This window comes from Lepidochelys olivacea (genome assembly GCF_965140295.1).
Source record: "Lepidochelys olivacea isolate rLepOli2 genome assembly, chromosome: 6".
Classification (NCBI taxonomy): Eukaryota; Metazoa; Chordata; order Testudines; family Cheloniidae; genus Lepidochelys; species Lepidochelys olivacea.
Window position 1 is genome coordinate 84,597,353 of NC_140416.1, and position 21,593 is coordinate 84,618,945.

The window sequence follows — 21,593 nt, forward strand, 5'->3', positions numbered from 1 at the left end:
CTAACAAATTTATTTGAGCATAAGCTGCCGATGAAGTGAGCTGTAGTTCACAAAAGTTTATGCTCACATAAATTGGTTAGTCTCTAAGGTGCCACAAGTACTCCTTTTCTTTTTGCGAATACAGACTAACACGGCTGCTACTCTGAAACTTATAAAAAGAGGTGCTCTCTGCTTTTTGTTGACACTGAAGTTTTCATAGCCCTTTTGCTGAGAGTCAGGGCTTTCTACCTCTGTGTGGTGTCCTGCATGTCCTTCACCTAGAGGTGGCTACATTTCAGTGGTTTTGTATATAATTAGATATGGTTTTAATTGGGATTTTTAAGATGAAAGAGTCTGGATAAACGTAAAATATTATCTCAACATTCCATTTTAGAACTCTGTGTTTTGGTGACAGAGATAATATTACAGCTACAGATAAAGACTTTTATATTTCCTTGGCATTGAGTGGCTTGAAATAGGTCTTAAATCTGACACAATCAGCAGATTTTGATGTTGAACGTTGTCGAGGCTCTCAGCTTGGAAGCTATGTATTGTCTTTAGAAAGAAATGATCATTCTGGGCTTGGTATTGGCACCGTCGTTGGCGATTAGCATGTTCCATGCATTACAATTTGGATGATGCACGTAGATCTATGTTCACTGGCCTCCTTAGAATCCCATTAGTGTGTCTCATCCATCTATTTAATCTAATCTTTTAGGTTATTATGCAGCTCTTGAATTTGGTCCTTTTCTCAGATCTAGCTTTGTCCTTATATACGTCTGTTGAGAACTTTCTGAGGAGGTGTGTGTGCTTGGAACTAAGCAGCAGGTGCTGATTTATTTTGGAGTGTGAACATCATTTATCATACCTGTGCTCACTTGTGACTAATTTGTAATTATATTGTAATAAGTGGCTCTTAGACCAAAAATATTATATAATTATTAATTAAACTAATTAAGTGGTTAATTAAATATTTATTGATTGCCAAATTCTCCGTATCATCAATACAGCTAAGAACCTGTAGTTAACGTCATCATTTTTCCCCCCTGTTTCAGCTCTGTATCCCTTGGAAGACTGCATCTACAGGATAAATTCAGTATCAGAGTATCTCCGGCAGTCCAACGTTATCGAAGTCCCAGTCTCCCTTGTTTGTTAGATTTTGAGAAATTTGAAAAAAGTAAAGGTGGAATTCCAAAAGACCTTGGTGTTTGTGAGTGGGTCAGAGGAATCTGGGATAGCTGGTTTGATGAGGCTTTCCCTCCTAGTAGGGCTTCTACTGAGGAAAAAGATGCTAAAGTACTAACAGACACTAAGAAGGTGGACTCTGCAGAACAAGGAAAACCTGATCTAGAAATAGAACTAATGGACTCAGTGAATCCTGCTTTGGTAGAAGATATTGCTGAAATTGAAGATTTGGAAACAGAAATCAATAGACTAACAGTATTGATTGAAAAGGAAGAAAATTCCTCAGCATTTCACTATTGTAGACGTGGAGCAATAAACAGGAAATTAGGCAAGTTAAAGTCAGCCATGGATGATTTAGAAAAAGTAAGTTTAATACAAAGTTTGTTTACTACCAAGAAGTAGGTGTTTTTTATTTCCTTGTTGGGCATCTGAGTTCTCCCAGGGCTGGTAGAAAGCTGATAGCCAGCCTCTATGCCACCTTCTTTTGCCTCTCTCCCAGAATGGGATGCTCCCAGGTGCATATTGGGGGAATGGAGATGCAGGGCCAAAATACGCTGTGCTCTAGCACCATAATGTTTCTTTGGAGTCCATAATAGCTGTCTCAAGCTAGAAAAGTTCTGAATTGGGCCCTGGCTGCGAAGAGAGAGTGTAGAAAGATGGCAAGTAAGGTTTTTTTTTTTTTTTGTTTCCAGCTGTTCCAAGTACTACTTTGGGCACAGCTGATGATCAAGCCTTTATTTTCTATAAAGTGCAGTATATTTATTACGCATAAGTAAAATAAATGTTCTTACAATAATTAATATTTATAAATTAACATTGGTATTTGGTATGTTTTTGAAGATTAAGTCTATCAGTAATTTAGAGGGTACCCACTTTATAGAGAAACTCTTCACCTCCACCCAAGAAACTACACAATCTAAACTAAGCATAACAAAAATAAATTATAAACAGCAAAAATAAAAAGATAAAATCTAAAGTACATTACTTGAAGGTAGAAGGTGTATTTAATGCAAAAATCTTCACTTACAGCCAATAGCATAGTTCTTCATATTTATACTTATCTTTTACTATATGTTTGCACCGCATCTAACACGTTGGGGCCCCAACCTGCTTGGTGTCCATACACTATTGGAATATAAATGTTAAATCATGATTATAATGATGATAATTAATCTCAGCCCCCTCAGTATAAATAAATTGTTTATATATGTGTTTTAATCATCTGTGCTGTCCTGCTCTCTCAAGATCTACAATGTGAGAAAGATTTACCCTCCAGTCTGTCTTTGTTGGAGGATCTTATTCTTCATTAATTCAAATTCTATCCAAGCAGCGCTCCTTCAATTTACTTATCTATTTTAGGTATTTCTAAGGTGCCTATCACCAGGACGTTTCTTGATGAAATAGTCTTCAGATCAGGAATAGTGTTTATTTTAGATAGGTGCAGTAATTATAAATTCCAAATCCACATTGCTCATCTTTCACATCACCTGTTCTCATTATGCATAGATCCAAAGCATGTGGGTAAAAATCTTTTTACCTGGTTTTGATACTTCCCCCCAAAATGTGCCTGTTCTGGACCCAATTTACATATTATCTCCAGATTCCAGTAAACATTTATAAAACATTTTAACTTTAAATTTGACTTACTGTTTTATAATTAAGAAACTAGACTTTCCATGTAAAGTGATACATAAGTGTAAAGTATGTATTTGTTTAATTTATTTTGATTTATAAAATAATATAGGTATCTGTTACATGTTCTGACTCTTTACAGTACATTATAATACACAATATCACCTATAATCTCTTAGATATCTTCTAGACTGTCTAAAATTACCTGCACAGGACATTCATTTTATTCTTTTAATTCCTCATCTTTATCATCCTCCAAAGCCTTAGAAAACAGGTGAGCCTTGCAGTGTGTCTTGACAGTTTACAAGTCCAGACTCTAGCAGACCAGTGGCAGATATGTATACTCCTGTAAATTTTCCCTAGACTTATGTTAGATTAATATTATGAGCACTATGAATAAAATGCATAAGAAATTATTTGCTTGGTGAGATCTCACTGTCTAAATAATAAATTATTATTTATTTCACATTTTCTTTTGTAGGCCATAAGCTTAGAACCACTTCTACTTAATGCTTATTGGCACAGACATTTGATTTACCTCTTTCAAGAAAAAAATCAAGCTGCCTTGGATGACCTGAATTTTATAATTAAGTGGAACAAAAATAATGCAGGTATGTATCTACTGAAGTATGACTGATTTTTTTTTTAAAACAGTTTTTTCTTACAAATGCTGTTTCTTCAGTTGTATTAGGCCCCAGTATCACAAAGACTTATGGACATGCCTAACTTTATGCACCAAATAGTCCCATTTACTTCAATAGGATTGCTTGTAGTTTGTAAAGTTTTGCATGAGCACAAGTCTTTGAAAGATTGGGGCCCAAATTTCTAAAACAATAACTAACTGTTTTATTTCAATACATACACAATTGTCATGATGTTATATCCATTAATATTTCTAGGAAAGCTGGTAATGACCCTGCCTAAAGATTTCTATTATAAAGTGTTCTTTCAACCTTTTATTTTTTTTTGGTTTGTGAAAGGAAAGGAAAGCCAAAGGAGCTGCAGTGGATGCTACTCAAAGTGCTTGGGAGCTCCCAGAGCAGCTGCAGCAGGTTGGGTGAGGTGGGAGGGCTGGGTGTTCTGCTCCCAGCCTCCCCCTAGACCCAGGCACTACATGCAGCAGGAGATCCCTCAACTCCTTCAGTGGGGAACACAGAAACACAGGCTTTCCCAACTAGCCATCTGAATCCAGCATGTGGCCCGAGCCATCCATCCACCGTCCTCCCAGGGCACAGTATGGATCAGGAGATTCCCCACTTCTGGGGTGGGAAGTGGAAGAGAGATAAGCCAGGTTCCCCCTAGTCATTATCTGGGCCAGGAAATGGTCCCAGAGGTTCATTCCCTGTTGTGGGGGCTCCACATGGGGCAGGGGCTCTCCAACTCCCAGGAAGGGTGGGGGAGTGAGAGAGGGAGGTGGACCAGGCTCCCCCAAACCATATCCTGTCCCCAGTGGCCTACTCCCTCTCACCATCTGCAATTGCAGCCTTCTTCTGCCACTGACTAATGTTATTCTTGTAGTGCAAATGATAAAAGTCTGTGCTGTAGTACAGAAGGTACAGGGTTCAAACGTGCTCAGGGTAAGTTAGAAGCATAGAATCATAGGACTGGAAGAGACCTTGAGAGGTCATCTAGTTCAGTCCCCTGCACTCAAGGCAGGAGTTCGTATTCTCTAGACCATCCCTGACAGGTTTTTTTCTAACCTGCTCTTAAAAATCTCCGATGATGGAGATTCCACAACCTCCCTAGGCAGTTTATTCCAGTGCTTAACCACCCTGACAGCTAGGAAGTTTTTCCTAATGTCCAACCTAAACCTCCCTTGCCATTTAAGCCAATTGCTTCTTGTCCTGTCCTCAGCGTTTAGAAGAACATTTTTTCCCCTTCCTCCTTGTAACAACCTTTTATGTACATGAAAACTGTTATCATGTCCCCTCTCAGTCTTCTTTTCGTGTCTTGCTTACAACATTCCTGCAGATACATCCCAGAATGTTGTTTGCAAGTGTTACACTGTTGACTCATATTTAGCTTGTGGTCCACTATGACCCCCAGATCCCTTTCGTCAGTACTCCTTCCTAGGCAGTCATTTCCCATTTTGTATGTGTGCAACTGATTTGTTCATTCCTAAGTGAAGTACTTTGTATTTCTCCTTATTGAATTTCATCCTATTTACTTCAGACCATTTCTCCTGTTTGTCCAGCTGATTTTGAATTATAATCCTATCCTCCAAAGCACTTGCAACCCCTCCCAGTTTGGTATTGTCCGCAAACTTTATACTCTTTCTATGCCATTATCTAAATCGTTGATGAAGATATTGAACAGAACCGGACCCAGAACTGATCCCTATGGGACCCCTCTCATTATGCCCTTCCAGCATGACTGTGAACCACTGATAACTATTCTCAGGGAGCGGTTTTCCAACCAGTTATGCACCCACCTTATAGTAGCTCCATCTAGGTTGCATTGCCCTAGTTTGTTTATGAGACGGTCATGCGAGACAGTATCAAAAGCTTTAGTAAAGTCAAGATATACCACGTCTACTGCTTCCCCCTATCCACAAGGCTTGTTATCCTGTCAAAGAAAGCTATCAGGTTGGTTTGACACCATTTGTTCTTGACAAATCCATGTATTATCACTGTATTATCCTCTAGATCTTTGCAAATTGTTTGCTTTATTATTTGCTCCATTATCTTTCTGGGAGCAGAAGATAAACTGGTCTGTAATTCCCTGGGTTGTCCTTATTTCCCTTTTTATAGATTGGCACTATATTTGCTCTTTTCCAGTCTTATGGAAGATGGGAGATTCCAGGACTTTTCAAAGATAATGGCTAATAGCTCAGATATCTCCTCAGTCAGCTCCATTCTAGGATGCATTTCATCAGGCCCTGATGACTTGTCTAAGTAATTTTTAACTTGTTCTTTCCCAGTTTTAGCCTCTGATCCTACCTCATTTTCACGGTCATTCACTACGTTAGAGGTCCAATCACCACCAACCTTCTTGGTTAAAACTGAAACAAAGTAGTCATTAAGCATCTCTGCCATTTCCACATTTTCTGTTATTGTTCCCCCCCACCCTTATTGAGCAATGGACCTACCCTGTCCTTGGTCTTCCTCTTGATTCTAATGTATTTGAAGAATGTTTTCTTGTTACCCTTTACGTCTCTAGCTAGTTTGATTTCATTTTGTGCCTTGGACTTTCTAATTTTGTCCCTACATACTTGTGTTATTTGTTTATATTCATCCTTTGTAATTTGACCTAGTTTCCACTTTTTGTTGAACTCTTTTTTTGAGTTTTAGATCATTGAAGATATCCTGGTGAAGCCAGGGTGGTCTCTTCTCATACTTTGTATCTTTCATATGCAGTGGGATAGTTTGCTCTTGTGGCCTTTGAAAAACTGCCAACCGTCTTCAATTGTTTTTCCCCTTAGATTTGCTTTCCATGGGATCTTACCTACCAACTCCCTGAGTTTGCTAAAGTCTGCTTTCTTGAAATCCATTGTCTTTATTTTGCTGTTCTCCCTCCTACCATTCCTTAAAATCATGAACGTTACCATTTCATGAAAGTGGAAGTGCCGCTTGGGTGAATTTGATCAAAATCTCAACCAGTTCCTCCCTATTTGTCAAAATAAAATCTAGAACAGCCTCTCCCTAGTAGCTTTCTCTACCTTCTGAAATAAAAAATGGTCTCTAATACATTCCAAGAACTTGTTGGATAATTTGTGTCCTGTTGTGTTATTTTCCCAACAGATGTCTGGGTAGTTGAAGTCTCCCATTACCACCAAGCCCTGTACTTTGGATGATTTTGTTAGTTGCTTAAAAAAAGCTTCATCCAACTCTTCTTCCTGGTTAGGTGCTCTGTAGTAGACCTGTACCATGACAGCACCCTTGTTTTTTACCCATTTTATCTTTACCCAGAGACTTTCAACAAGTCCGTCTCCGATTTCCATCTCAACCTCAATCCAAGTATATACATTTTTAATATACAAGGCAACACCTCCTCCCTTTTTTCTCTGCCTGTCCTTCCTGAGCAAGCTGTACCCTTCTATACCAACATTCCAGTCATGTGTATTATCCCACCAAGTCTCTGTGATGCCAGCTATGTCATAGTTGTGTTTATTTATTAGTATTTTGAGTTCTTCTTGCTTATTCCCTATACTTCTTGCATTAGTATACATTTAAGACACTGATTTGATTTCATGCTCCCCCCCCCCCCGAGTTCTGTCTTGTCTCTCCCTTATCCCTGCTATAACAGCCCATGCTCCCACCACATTCTGACCCTTCTCTCAGGTCTCCATGTTTACTTAACTGTGGGGTTTGGTCACCTGCCCCCTTCAAACTTAGTTTAAAGCTATCCTCACGAGGTTAGCCATTCTGTATCCAAATATGCTCTTCCCCTTCCTCGATAGATGGACCCCATCTCAGCTTAGCAGTTCTTCTTCCGGGAACAGCATCCCATGGTCAAGGAAGCTGAAACCCTCCTGGCAACACCATCCTCGCAGCCAGGCACTCACCTCCAGGTTGCATCTGTCTCTGCCTTGACTCCTACCCTTGACCGGAAGGATTGAAGAGAACACCACCTGCGCTCCCAACTTCTTCACCCTTACTCCCAGAGCCCTGTAGTCACTCATGACCTGCTGAAGGTCATACCTCACAGTATCATTAGTGCCCACATGGATGAGTAGCAGTGGGTTGTAGTAAGAGGGCTGGATGATCCTCGACAGTCCCTCAGTAACATCTCGGATATGGGCCGCTGTCCCTTAGCCATACCTTCCAGGATGCCATGTCAGGGTGACAGAAGAGATTCACCAGCCTACCCTATGTTTCCTCCTGGGACTGGTGGCTGCGATCCTCCCAGCCTTGTGGGTATATGGCTTCTCCTCCTCCACATTTGGGGGTGATTCCTCATCGCTCGTTGCCAGGGCAGCATAATGGTTTTCCATCATCATAGTGGGCAGTTTGGGAGTAGGGGGTGGAGCACTGCCTGTTGCCAGAAGTAACCAGTGTCCTCCCTGTGACAGAGCCATATCCTCCTCCCCTGGTGGTGTGACATCAGTCCTTTGAAACTGGATAGCTTCCTCAGCCTTGGATGTCTCCATGTGGATACTCTCAAGGAATTCTTTGTGGGCATGGATGCTCCTCAGCTTAGCCACCTCCTCCTATAGCTCTCCCCCCTGCTTCCTGAGATTCCACCAGCAGGCACCTTTCACGCTGGATGGTCCCCCCAGCGTGGCTTTCTGTGAGTGGGGAAATGCAGCCCACGGTCTCTTCAAATCCACACCAGGATCTGGGTAGAGGCATCCATGCTTAGGTGGTTTGTCTGGGTACAGGTGCAAGTGGAGGAGACTGGAGCAGTGTTGGCACTGGCGATGTGTCCCTTCCTAACCACAGCTCCCGCCCACAAACTCCCTCTCAAACTCCCCTGTTTGTGGTCCCCTTTTTGCTAGCTCCCCTGGGTCGCTTAGCCTCTGGCTTTTAAGGCCTTTTCTCCTAGGTCAGCTCTAGCCCATTGTTAATCACACAGGGGGAGGGTGATCGCAAGGCTGATTGAGGCTAATCAAAGATGATCAAGGATGATCCAGGGAACAAAGGCTCAAACAGTCCCCAGACACAATCTCAACTGACCCTGTAACTGAAATAACCTGAAAGAGAGAAAAAAAACAAACAGCCAAACAAACTCACTCACCCCAAGATTAGTACTCGCAACTTGTTCTTTCAGCAGGGGGATCTCCTTCTCCCTCTCTCAAACTCCCCTGTTTGTGGTCCCCTGTTCACTAGCTTGTGGCAACAAGCTCCCTACAAATACCCCTCACAGGGGCTCTGTCATAAATATAAAGGGAAGGGTAATCACCTTTCTGTGTACAGTGCTATAAAATCCTTCCTGGCCAGAGGCAAAACGCTTTCATCTGTAAAGGGTTAAGAAGCTAAGGTAACCTCTCTGGCACCTGACCCAAAATGACCAATGAGGGGACAAGATACTTTCAAATCTGGAGGGGGGGGGAAGGTTTTTGTCTGTCTGTGTGATACCTTTGCCGGGAACAGATCAAGGATGCAAGCTCTCCAACTCCTGTAAAGTTAGTAAGTAATCTAGCTAGAAAATGCGTTAGGTTTTCTTTGTTTTTTGGCTTGTAAATTCGCTGTGCTGGAGGTAATGTGTATTCCTGTTTTTGTGTCTTTTTGTAACTTAAGATTTTGCCTAGAGGGATTCTCTGTGTTTTGAATCTGATTACCCTGTAAAGTATTTACCACCCTGATTTTACAGAGGGGATTCTTTTACCTTTTCTTTAAATAAAATTCTTCTTTTAAGAACCCAATTGATTTTTCATCGTTCTTAAGATCCAAGGGTTTGGGTCTGTGTTCACCTGTACCAATTGATGAGGATATTATTATCAAACCTTCCCCAGAAAAGGGGGTGTAGGGCTTGGGGGAATATTTTGGGGGAATAGGACCCCAAGTGGTCCTTTCCCTGTTCTTTGTCTAAAACTCTTGGTGGTGGTAGCGTTTTACCTAATCCAAGGGCAAAGACTTTGTGCCTTGAGGAAGTTTTTAACCTAAGCTGGTAGAAATAAGCTTAGGGGGTCTTTCATGCAGGTCCCCACATCTGTACCCTAGAGTTCAGAGTGAGGGTTCCATGACTGACAGGCCATGACTACTCCTAACCCCTCCCTCCTCCTGGCTCACACCCACCCAGGCACTGTGCAGCTGGAGGGGAGCGAGGCAAACCAGGGACACTCCCCCACCTGTGTGCCCCAGGGGTATGGCTTGCTCCGCCCTGACCCACAGCGGCGATGGCTGAACCCTCTGCAGAGTTTCCCTCATGGCTACAGCTGCTTCCTGGAGAAGAAGATAGAAAATTGCAGTAATCGGACTTTTGGTGTCTAGTCAATACTTCTGACTGGAGACTATACAGGTCCCCTTAAAACTGGACTTTCTGGTTGAAAACTAGACACCTAGCAACCCTAGGTGAGATTGTTTTTAATGGAAGATAAAAATTTACAGCAAACAGAAACCTAAGGGATTGCATACAATAAAACCTGCATGAAAAGAATGTTACTTAGGGTGCACTTGAAAGTTAGGAAACAACAAATTTACGGTTGTCCATGCACCCTTAATTTTGTCCCCTTGTATGTTAGTTAAAATGTAATTTTTATGATTAACTCCCTTTTTTTAACTGCGCTAAACAGACAAATTCATTTTAGGTTGCAGTTTTCCATGCTTGATGATTGCCTGAAGCAAATTGTTTTTGCAAAGTTCCAGCAAAATTTGTTCAATGTTTTGAGGTGTGCATGTGTGTGTAAACACTGCCGTAAGTTTTTTAATCAGGAATTTGACACAAACATAACTAACTTGTGACTGATATTTTTTGCTCAAACTTGCTTTGTTTTGAGGAATACATTCTAAGGGGAGCTAAGGAAACATGCTGTGTTTGAAATAAATTGGTGTAGTAATTTAAGTTGCTGGAAGTTTTTTGTGCATGCACAGTTTTTTTTTTTATTTCATCTCTTTGCTCAATCTACAGATTAGAATGTTGTTGAGAAACATCAAAATAGGCCTGTTAGGTTATTTTACTCAGGCTAAAATGGCTTTGAACATTCGGATCACTTTGAAGTGCTTTACGTTAATCTGAGTTTGCAAAGACTTTCAATAACTGAGAAATCTTACACAAGCTATCTGTCGGGAGGACTATGGAGTTAGAGGTCTGAGCACAGAGCTGAAGTTCCAGTACTTTTGCCGTGTATCACCCAGAGTGAAAAAGAATTGGTCATGCTTTACTTTCATGCTTGTGCTATTTTTCTACAGATGGCAGATGAATCGTAAATATTTTGTGCTGCTAAATGTATTTTATATTTTATTGGTTCTAGATGCATATCTGTCAAAGGCTGAAATTTACAGAAATCAAGGCAATAATGCATTGGCCATCATAAATTGCACGTTAGCAGTGAAATGCAACCCTACAGATGATGACATTTATTTTAGGAGAGCTGAGTTGTTGGAAGAGAAACAGGACTTATTGTTGGCAATGGATGATTATGCCAAAGTAGGTTTTCCTTTTTGTAGTGTAACATTATTATAGTAACAACACTGAATTACAAATATTTAGATTTATCTGGCACAAATTTCTGAAAGCTATGTATCCTTTTAAACAAACAAATCATTCAGTGTGATGGAGTTAGTACATATTTTATGTAATTTATCCTGGAGAATGATTCATAGCTAAATTAAGAGTCAGTTTATAAGATTGCCTAGTTGGTTATGTGTTCCACTTTTACAATTGAAGGGAAAAGAATAGCAAAGGAAATTAAAGGACAAGGAAATTTTTTTAAAAGAATGGAAGATTTTTTAAAAAAATATATAAACTAAAAGTTTATACTCTTTGGTACCTTTTCATTTCAGATTTTTAATTTGTAGGAAAATAAGTATAACTATTATGCAAATATTATGTGCTTCTTAAATTTTTCAATGTAGTGTTTTCAATATAATCCAAAAAGAACAGATGCATTTATGAAACATGGAATACATTTCTTTGAGAAATCAGTTTGGACTATAGCTCTTCAGGATTTTACAGCTGTGATTAAGGAAGACCCCAGCAATGTTGAAGCAAGGTAAATATATAGTCCATAATTATTATTTGATTTTTAAAATAGCTTTTAAAAATAATATAGTAACATCTCATCTGCAAACACAAATTAAACTACCATCTCTATGCAGGGACTGACAGATCTCTGTCTCTACTCCAGACCTGTCTGTCTATCCAAACTAAAATCTCAGCCTGTCTCACTGACATCTCCTCGTTGATATCTAACAATTAATTTACGCTGAACGTGGCTAAAACAGAGCTCTTAATCCCCCCAAAGGTTGCCAAGCCTCCAGGATTGCCCTGGAGTCTCCAGGAATTAAAGACGAATCTTTAAATAAAGATCATGTCATGTTATGAAATCTCCAGGAATTCGTCCAGCCAAAGTTGGAACTCTATTCCCAAGCCTTTTCCGTTACCTTTTTCTTGACCATGGTGGAGAACACCATAATTCTACCTGTTGTTCAGGCCCGTAATCTGGGTGTCATCTTTGACTCCAGCCTCTCTCTAGGTCCTCGCATCCAGGCCAAGTCTAATTCTTGCAGATATTTCAAGTGCTTGTATATTGATGATTATACTGTAGGTGTGTGCATGTCCCAGGCACCGGTGGTGGAGAGTTTTCCCTTAGTGGTACATATAGGGGCAGCCCCCCTCACAGCTGAGCTCCTCATTCTCTGAAGTGAGGGTATAAAGCGTGGAGCCAACCCTCTGCTCCTGCAGTTTCTTGTTACCATCCGTGGTTGGTGGTCAGAGCATTTGTGTTCCCTGTTAACAAAAACTTTTAGTCTACTCTGTAATACCTAATGGTACTCCTTTTTGTCACTTGATGCTTTTAAAATTTTTTATTTCATTTCAAAAATGTTTAGTTCTTAGTTTTTTTCCAGTCAGCAGGGCATCCAGTCCCTACTTGGGATCCGGGGAGCCTGTGCCAAGATCCCTGGGTTTTTAACTTTGCTCAGGCTGCGGAAAGCCTATATCTGTCAGTGACCCTCATTTGCCTTGTCTCAAGTGCTTAGGCAAGGATCGTGTTAGAAATAAGTGCTTTATTTGTTGTGGTTTCAAGGCCAGGACAGAGAAGCTGAGGAAGGAGCATCTCCATTACATCCTCATGAAGGCTGCCCTTAGAATGGTGTTGGAACTTCCTCAGTTGTCCAAAGGTAGTTCTTCGATGACTCCTTCCTGAAGTGCTCCTGCAGCTATGCCCACAGACAGGAGCTGCAGGAGAGTTCTGTCTCCACGACTGTCTTCTTTGAAGTCCAAGACTCAGAGTAGTTCTGGCCTCAAAAACACAACAAGAAGATTGTTCTGGTACTAGTGGTACAGTCTGCCCTTTGGCTTGCTGCTTCCTTGTTCTGGCTCATATAGAAAGACCTGAGCCATCAACCCAGGTGCCCTCCCAGGGACCATTGAGACTAGCTATCTCTCCAGCTGCAATGGAGCAGGCATTTCTGCTCACTGTGGGACAATAGCCATGTTTGTACTGACTACACCAGAGGCTTAGGCCATAGCAGGGACTTATGTCCATTGCTACCACAGTCACCATTGTTTCAGGACAAAATCTGTCATCTGGCACTGGCAAAGCTGCCAAGATGTGGTATTAAAGGTAGTCCTGCCTATCAATGAGGACATTATGCAGCTGGCTAAAACACTTTGGCAAACCCCTTCCTCCATTCCCCCCGTGGCCAAATGAATGGAATACCAGGTTCTGACCCAGTGGTTTGAACAGTTTTAATTACATCCCACACTTGGCTCTTTGATAGTGGCTGTAGTGAATGAGAAGAACTGGCAGAACCAGGCCAAGGCTGCCCCCAAATACAAAAACACCAGGAAGCTCAACCTTTTTGGTAGTAAAACTCATTTTATGGAAAGTTCACACCTCAATATTGTCTATCACTATGCTCTCTTGTCGAGGTCTGACTTCTCTAACTGGGAGGCAATATCTCAATTTGTGAGCAAGCTGCTGGAAGGTTCCAGAGAACAATTTCAGTCACTCATTTTTGAGGGCCACCTTGTCTCTCAATCAGCTCTTCAGGCTTCTTTGGACATGGCGGATTCTACAGCCAGGGCTATGGCAGTGACTACGTGCTGCTCTTCCTGGTTGGAGTCCTTGGGGATTCCTGTGCAGGTGTCACAGACAATTAAGGACTCTCCTTGAAGGAATGTGCATTGTTTTCACCTAATATAGATGAGGTGTTGCACCCACTAAAGAACTCTCGGACCCATCATAGACCTTTGAAAGCCCAACAAATACCTCAGGAAGATAAGATTCTGTATGGCATCCTTGGCTATGATTATCCCCTCCATAGATCTGGGAGGCTGGCATGCTTCCCTTGACTTACAGCAGGGGTGGCCAACCTGTGGCTCCGGAGCCACATGCGGCTCTTCATAGGTTAATATGCAGCTCCTTGCATAGGCACTAACTCTAGGGCTGGAGCTATAGATGCTAACTTTCCAATGTGCTGGGGAGTGCTCAACCCCCTGCTTGGCCCCAGGCTCTGTCCCCACTCCACCCCTTCCCCCAAGCCTGCCATGCTCTCGCTCTTTCCCCCTCCCCACCAGAGCCTCCTGCGCACTGCATAACAGCTGATTGCGGTGGGCAGGAGGCGTGGGGAAGGAGTTTGAGTTTGTCTTAGTAGATGACCATTACCAGATCACTGTCTTACCCTTCAGCCTATCGTCAGCATCGAGGGTCTTTACCAAGTGCATGGCAGTAGTGGCAGACTGTCTTCACGGAAGAGACATCACTGTTATCCTTACCTGGACAACTTGTTGATTTGGGGTCACTTCAGATGCCAGCTGCATGTTATGGTCCATCAAACTCTGTGTCTGTTCAACATTCTGGGCCTGAAATTAAACAGAGAAAAGTTGATATTATTGTCTTTGCAAAGGTAGAATTCACTGGGGAAGTCCTGGATTTGACTTCTGTCAAGGTGTTAGTCTCTTTCTAGATTTCAGACTCTCTGGGACCTCTGAGCATCCTTCAAGGACCATCCTGTGAGGAGTTGCTTCAGGCTCTTAGGTCACACTGGTTCACGTATATGTGTGACCCGCCTCAGAGGACTGCAGGCATGGCTCAAGTCAGTTTATTATCCTCAGATTCACTGTCTAGATAAGCTGGCATGCATTCCTGACAAGGTGTTGTCACCTCAGTGGATGAGCCAAGGGAGTCCCTTTCTCTCCTCTTTTCCCTTCCAAGACTTTGGTAGCAGATGCTTCAGCTTGGAGCAAATCTGGGCATTTATCAGGCTCAAAGTTTATGAGCTGCCCATGAGGCCAGGTTACACATAAGCATACTTGAGTTGCACACAATTTTGCCTGCAAATCAGCAGTTCCTGCCTCACATTCAGGGCAAAACTGTCCAAATGCTCACTGACAACACCACAGTAGTGTATTATGTGAACAAGCCAAGGGGTGCCAGCTCAAACAGCCTTTGTCAGGAAGCGGTAAAATTGTGTAACGTGCATTTGGAGCCCAGACACTCTCAGGGCATCTCGCTTTGCTGGGGGTTCAAAATGGTCTAATGGCTCGTCAGAACAGAACTTTCAGTTTAGACCACAAATCGTTTCTCAACATAAACATTCTAGCTTGGTTGTTCCACACAGGGTTTTTTCTGTTGGTGGATTTGTTTGTGACTTGGCAGAACAGGAAGTGTTCCTGGTTCTATTCCAAAGCAGGTCATAGCCCCAGATCAATATCAGATGCTTCTCTGTTTCCATGGGACAGAAGTCTGCTGTATGCATACCCAGCTCTGATTCTCAGCAGTACCTCTGATTCCCAGGATAATTCTCAAGTTCAAGAAAGATCATGACAGAATGAGCCCTATAACTCCAGCCTGGCCAAGACAGATTTGCTATTCAGAGCTCCACAAACTGCCCACGCAGGAGCCCATGCTATTACTGATAACTGGCCTCATAACACAGAATTGTGTCGGGTGCTGCACTGAAGTCCCAAAGTGCTGCATGTCAGTAGTTGAATGCAGAAGAGGCACATTGCTCTGTGGCAGTCGAGAATATTCTTCACAGCACAAAACCTTCCACAGGAGTTACTTATTGAGTAAGTGGAAGCCTTTCTGCATTTGGATGGCCAGCCTCCATAATGTGTCTCCCCACTTAGACTAATATTTAAACAATACTGGACTGTTTCTTGCAACTTAAGGAGTCAGGTCTAACCATCAGCTCCATATGGATGTGTCTTGCAGCCATTTCAGCGGTCCACCCTTGGACCTTCCACAGATGGTAAGACTTTTTATTCATCATATCATGAGCAGAGTCCTGAAAGATCTACATAGATTTTTCCTATCAAACAGGGACCCAACTCCTTGTAGTGTAGTCTGCCCTATGGATTCTCTTTTCAAGCCTTTAATATCATGTTCACTTCTACAACTGTTAGTGAAGGTAGCTTTCTTAGTGTTTTAGGAGGGTGGGAGAACTAAGTACATTGGTCACTGATCCACTCTACACAGTTTTCTACAAGCAAACTCCAGCTTAGACCACACCCTAAATTTCTCTCAAAAGTGGTATCTGATTTCCATCTGAATCAATCTATACACCTGTCAGTTTTCTTCCCAAAGCCACATACACACAAGTTCAAGTGAAGGCTCCACTCTTTGCATGTTTGTCGAGCTCTTGTTTTTTACCTCAGTGGGACAAAGCTCTTTTGAGTTTCTTCCCAGCTCTTTATTTTTTAGGCAGACTGTGTGAAAGGTCAGTCAACCACAATGCACAGACTCTCAAAATGGATCACCAGCTGTATTTCAGAATGTTATGCTGTCAAAGTGGTCACGCCTACTGACAGACTCACAGCACACTTAACCAGACAGCATTTGGCCTCGGCAGTGTTTGTGGCACATGTTCCAATTATGGACGTCTGCAAAGCGGTGATGTGGTCTTCCATTCATACATTTACCAGACATCATTCACTGCCACTGCATCAAAGGAAGATTCAAGTATAGGGAAAGCAATCCTACATTCCCTTCTGTGACGAGACTCCCAGTCCTGCCACCTGGGATAACAGCTTGGGTGTCAATTACAGTATAATGGACATACGCGAGCACTTGAAGAAAAAATGATTACTCATCCTCTTGTACCTGTTGTTCTTAAAGATGCGTTGCATATCTCCATTATATGACCTACCTTTCTTTCCCAATGCATTGAAGTCTACTAGGGCTGTCGATCAATCGCAGTTAACTCACGTGTTTAACTCAAAAAAATTAATCGCGATTAATCACAGTTTTAATTGCACTGTTAAACAATAGAAGACCAATTGAAATTTATTAAATATTTTGGATGTTTTTCTACGTTTCATATGTATTGTATTCTGTTGTAATTGAATTCAAAGTGTATATTTTTGTAAACAAAAGAAATAGTATTTTTCAATTCACCTCATACAAGTACTGTAGTGCAATTTCTTTGTCATGAAAGTGCAACTTACAAATGTAGATTTTTTTTGTTACATAACTGCACTCAAAAACATAACAATGTAAAACTTCAGAGCCTACAAGTCCACTCAGTCCTACTTCTTGTTCAGCCAGTCATTAAAACAAGTTTGTTTACATTTACAGGAGATAATGCTGCCCTTTTATCATTTACAATGTCACTACAAAGTGAGAAGAAGAATTTGCATGGAACTTTTGTAGGCAGCATTGCAAGGTATTTACGTGCCAGATATGCTAAACATTCGTATGTCCCTTCATGCTTCAGCCACCATTCCAGAGGTCATGCTTTCATGCTGATGATGCTCGTTAAAAAAATGCATTAATTAAATTTGTGACTGAACTCTTTGGGGGAGAATTACATGTCCCCTGTTTTGTTTTACCCACATTCTGCCATATATTTCATGTTATAGCAGTCTTGGATGCTGACCCAGCACATGTTGTTCATTTTAAGAACACTTCCACTGCACATTTGACAAAACACAAAGAAGGTACCAATGTGAGATTTCTAAAGATAGTTCCAGCACTCCACCCAAAGTTTAAGAATCTGAAGTGCCTTCCAAAATCTGAGCGGGATGAGGTGTGGAGCATGCTTTCAGAAGTCTTAAAAGAGCAACATTCTGATGCGGAAACTACAGAATCCGAACCACCAAAAAAGAAAATCAACCTTCTGCTGGTGGCATCTGACTCAGATGATGAAAATGAACATGCGTTGGTCTGCTCTGCTTTCGTTATCTAGCAGAACCCGTCATCAGCATAGGCACACATCCTCTGGAATGGTGGTTGAACCATGAAGGGACGTATGAATCTCTAGTGCATCTGGCACATAAGTATCTTGCAATGCCGGTTACAACAGTGCCCTGCGAACGCCTGTTCTCACTTTCAGGTGACATTGTAAACAAGAAGCGGGCAGCATTATGTCCTGCAAATGTAACCAAACTTCAGCGATCGGCTGAAGCAGGACTGGGTGGACTTGTAAGCTCTAAAGTTTTACAGTGTTTTATTTTTGAATGCAGTTTTTTTTGTATGTAATTCTACATTTGTAAGTTCAACTTTCACGATAAAGATATTGCACTAAAGTACTTGTATTAGGTAAATTGAAATATAATATTTGTTTTGTTTTTTACAGTGCAAATATTTGTAATCACAAATGTAAAGTGAGACTGTAAACTCTTTGGGGCAGGGACTGTTTTTTGTTTCATGTTTGTACAGTATTTTGCACAGTGCGGTCCTGGTCCATGACTGTGGCTCCTAGGTGTTACAGTAATATAAATAATAATATAAGATTGACAAATATGCATTAAATAATAAAAATAATTTAGTTTCCGAAGAGATTTGTCATAGAAGTTGAAAAGTAAGTCTTCTAGGATAAGATATTCCTTAGGGAGTTTCAGAATGCCGTGTTAGTCTGTATTCGCAAAAAGAAAAGGAGTACTTGTGGCACCTTAGAGACTAACCAATTTATTTGAGCATGAGCTTTCGTGAGCTACAGCTCACTTCATCCGATGATGATTACTTCATCTGATGAAGTGAGCTGTAGCTCACGAAAGCTGATGCTCAAATAAATTGGTTAGTCTCTAAGGTGCCACAAGTACTCCTTTCCTTAGGGAGTATTTCCATGGGTTTGATGGACTTTGGATCCCGATTCAGCAAAGCACATAAGCATCTGCTTAAATCCATTTGAAGAGGCAACTACAGAGTTAGCTGGATTTAACCACATGCTAAAGTGATGAATGGGGATAGATTTAAACACCTGATTAAAGTTAAGGATGTACTTTCATCTTAGTTGGGTACCTAATTCCCTCAGGTTACCTTGAAAATTCCAGCGTTAGTGCTTTTGCTGAATTAAGGTCTTAGTTCTTTAGTATTTCTTTTTATGGAGCATCAAAATCCAAATTAATTTTTCTTTGTTTCTAAGTTGTAGTGGTGGTTTGAGTTTTGTGGATTAAGCAATGTTTTTGAAAATATAGAGTTTGCTCTCTCTCTTAGGTATCAATCACACTCTGGAACAGACTCTCCACAGTGGACATATGCTGACAAGAAATGTCTAGTAGAGAACTCTCCACCTGCAGAGGGGAGCTCTCCAGTGGTGGAAGGGGCATAGCTGCTTCCTGCACCAGCCACTCCGCATCCCCCAGCATAGGGGACATGGTAGAGCAGAGATCCCCTACACTCAATACTCCTCTGGCGTATGGTCACTGAGAGACCTTATGCCAGTGATGTAAGTTACAGTTGCTCCTCAGCAACTCTAACTTACACTGGAGTAAGACTGTGCAGCACCAAGAACTACAAGATCCCTGAAGTCTGCCTTCTCCCCCCCACCCCCCCAAAGTTCAAGAGGCAGATGAGAATTTAGCCCTATGGCTAGTCCCATTGACTTCAGTGGGACAACTCACTGTATGTACGTAAAGTAAAATACATGGTTAAATCTTTAAAGGAACACAGTCTTAATTTGTGCATCTTTTTAATAGGTCAGGGTTAATACATATTTTAAGTGACCTTTCTGAATAGAAGTAAAGTACTTTTATTATGTTTTATGGAATGCAGCATACGTCCCACTGGATGACATAGCAATGGAAAACTTCCCAGAAAGAATCTTAACTGCATGGCTTTCCAGTCAGCTCTGTTTCATCTGAGCCTGCAGTTTACTTAAGTATGTTGCTAGTTAATTGAAGTTAAGGTAGTAATACTGTGAAATTAAGAGGCATAGATGGGTCCCAATTCTGTAAACTGAATTACCTGAAGGAAATATTGAATGACAATAAATGTTTATAGGCAGTTTTAGTGGTAGTAAGCAGAGCTCCATTTCTTTTCTTTTAAAAGAGTGTACTAAGTCTGTATGAGTCTGATCCTGCAAAGTGCTCTGCATAAGTGTTCAGTTGCACTCACACAGAGCCCCACTCGGGTCTGTGAAGCTCCATGCAGGTGCACGGGTCCATTATGCAGAGCCCCATCAACTTCAGTGGGGCTTTGTGCTGGTGCATGCAGTAGACTGCCCATATGAATCCATATGGAGGATTTGAACCTCTGAGTTGTTTTGTCACTGCTGATTTAAACAAAAAAGAAAGAAAGAGCTTCTGACAAAAGAAATAAAACTCTTACTACCACTAAAACTACCATTAACATTTATTCTATCCTTTGACATTTTTTTCAGATAATTACTTTAAGATATACAGCAAAGAAACAAATTAAGTACTATTAATGCTAAGCTGATCCAAATATTCAAATTTTAGATAGCATCCTATGGCTTCATTCTGTAAATATAATTTTTGTATGGAAAACTGTAAATAAAGAGATTATTTTTTCTGTACTAGGATATATCGAGGAAGAACATATACTAAACGACAGCAGTATAAAAATGCAGTGGAAGACTTTTCTGCTGCAGTTCATCTAGACCCTTTTAATTGGTTAGCATTCTATTGCAGAGGTTGCATACTGCGAAAGATTGATCCAAAGACTGCGCTGCAGGACTTCAGTGTTTCTGGTATTACTGTTTTTTAATTTTATGTTGATGAATGTCAATGCATTGTTGACTTTTTACAAAACATTCTCCATCAGTTACCAGACCACAGTCTGAGATATCACAGTTATTTCCTAGTGTCAGTACTGAAAGGGAGAGAAGTAAATAGCAGAGTTGCTCAGAGTTCTGCACTGGTACCAGTCCTGTTCAACATATTCAAAAATGAGTTGGAAAAGTGGGTGAACAGTGAAGTGGCAAAATTTGCAGATGATACAAAATTAGTCAAAATAGTTAAGTCCAAAGCTGACTGCAAAGATTTACAAAGGCATCTCACAAAACTGGATGACTGGGCAAGAAAATGGCACATGAAATTCACTGTTGAATATGGAAAAAATAATCGCAACTAAACATACAAAATGATGGGGTCTAAATTTAGCCATTACCACTCAAGAAAGATCTTGGAACCATCATGGATAGTTCTCTGAAAATAGCTACTCAATGTGAAGTCGCAGTCAAAAAATGCTAATAGAATGTTAGGAACCATTAGGAAAGGGATTGATAAAAAGACAGAAAACATCATACTGCCGCTATGTAAATCCCTGGTATGCCCACACCTTGAATACTATGTGCAGTTCTGGTTGCCCCATCTCGAAAAAATACCTTAGAATTGGAAAAAGTACCGAGAAGGGCAACAAAAATGATTAGGGGTATGGAACTGCTTCAGCGATGACTAGAGGGGTGATATTACAGAGATTTATATAATCTTGAATGGTATGGAGAAAGAATAGGGAAGTGTTATTTACTCCTTCACATAAAGAACTAGGGGTCACCTGATGAAATTAACAGCAGCAGGTTTAAAACAAACGTAAAGTAGTACATCTTCATACAATGCATAGTCAACCTGTGCAACTTATTGCCAGGGGTTGTTGTGAAGGCCAAAAGTATAACTGGGTTCAAAAAAGAATGAGAAAAGTTCCTGGAGGATAGGTCAATCAATGGCTGTTAGCCAAGATGGGCAGGGATGCTGTAGTCACTCCGCACTTTGTGATGACTTTGTCCTTTTTAATTTGTATTAATTTAGTGTTAGTATTGGATGTTGGCTGTAAGCCATTTTCAGTTATTTCCCACTGTTTCCAAATTCCCCCTTTGTTTTATTTTAATCATTTGAGAGTAGAAGTAGTAAAGTATAATTATATACTTGTATGTACATGCTCCATTTTATACATACCATTTTTCATGTTACATAAACTAGTTTCTTTGCATGGTAGTCCAATCAGTTAGTTTATACTTCACTTTATATTCACTTCACTGATATTAAGTATAACAGTAAGAAAGCTAGAA

General features: G+C 41.0%; 1 protein-coding gene across 1 annotated transcript in view; it reads left to right on the forward strand.

Annotated features, from left to right (window-relative positions):
• The window catches only part of TTC6 (tetratricopeptide repeat domain 6), a 132,963-nt gene that overhangs the window by 57,477 nt on the left and 53,893 nt on the right, over positions 1-21,593 (forward strand). The window contains exons 12-16 of the mRNA XM_084629936.1: positions 1,035-1,527; positions 3,278-3,407; positions 10,649-10,824; positions 11,253-11,389; positions 20,107-20,276. Coding sequence (XP_084486062.1) covers positions 1,035-1,527; positions 3,278-3,407; positions 10,649-10,824; positions 11,253-11,389; positions 20,107-20,276 — 1,106 coding nt within the window. The remainder of the gene's footprint in view (positions 1-1,034; positions 1,528-3,277; positions 3,408-10,648; positions 10,825-11,252; positions 11,390-20,106; positions 20,277-21,593) is intronic.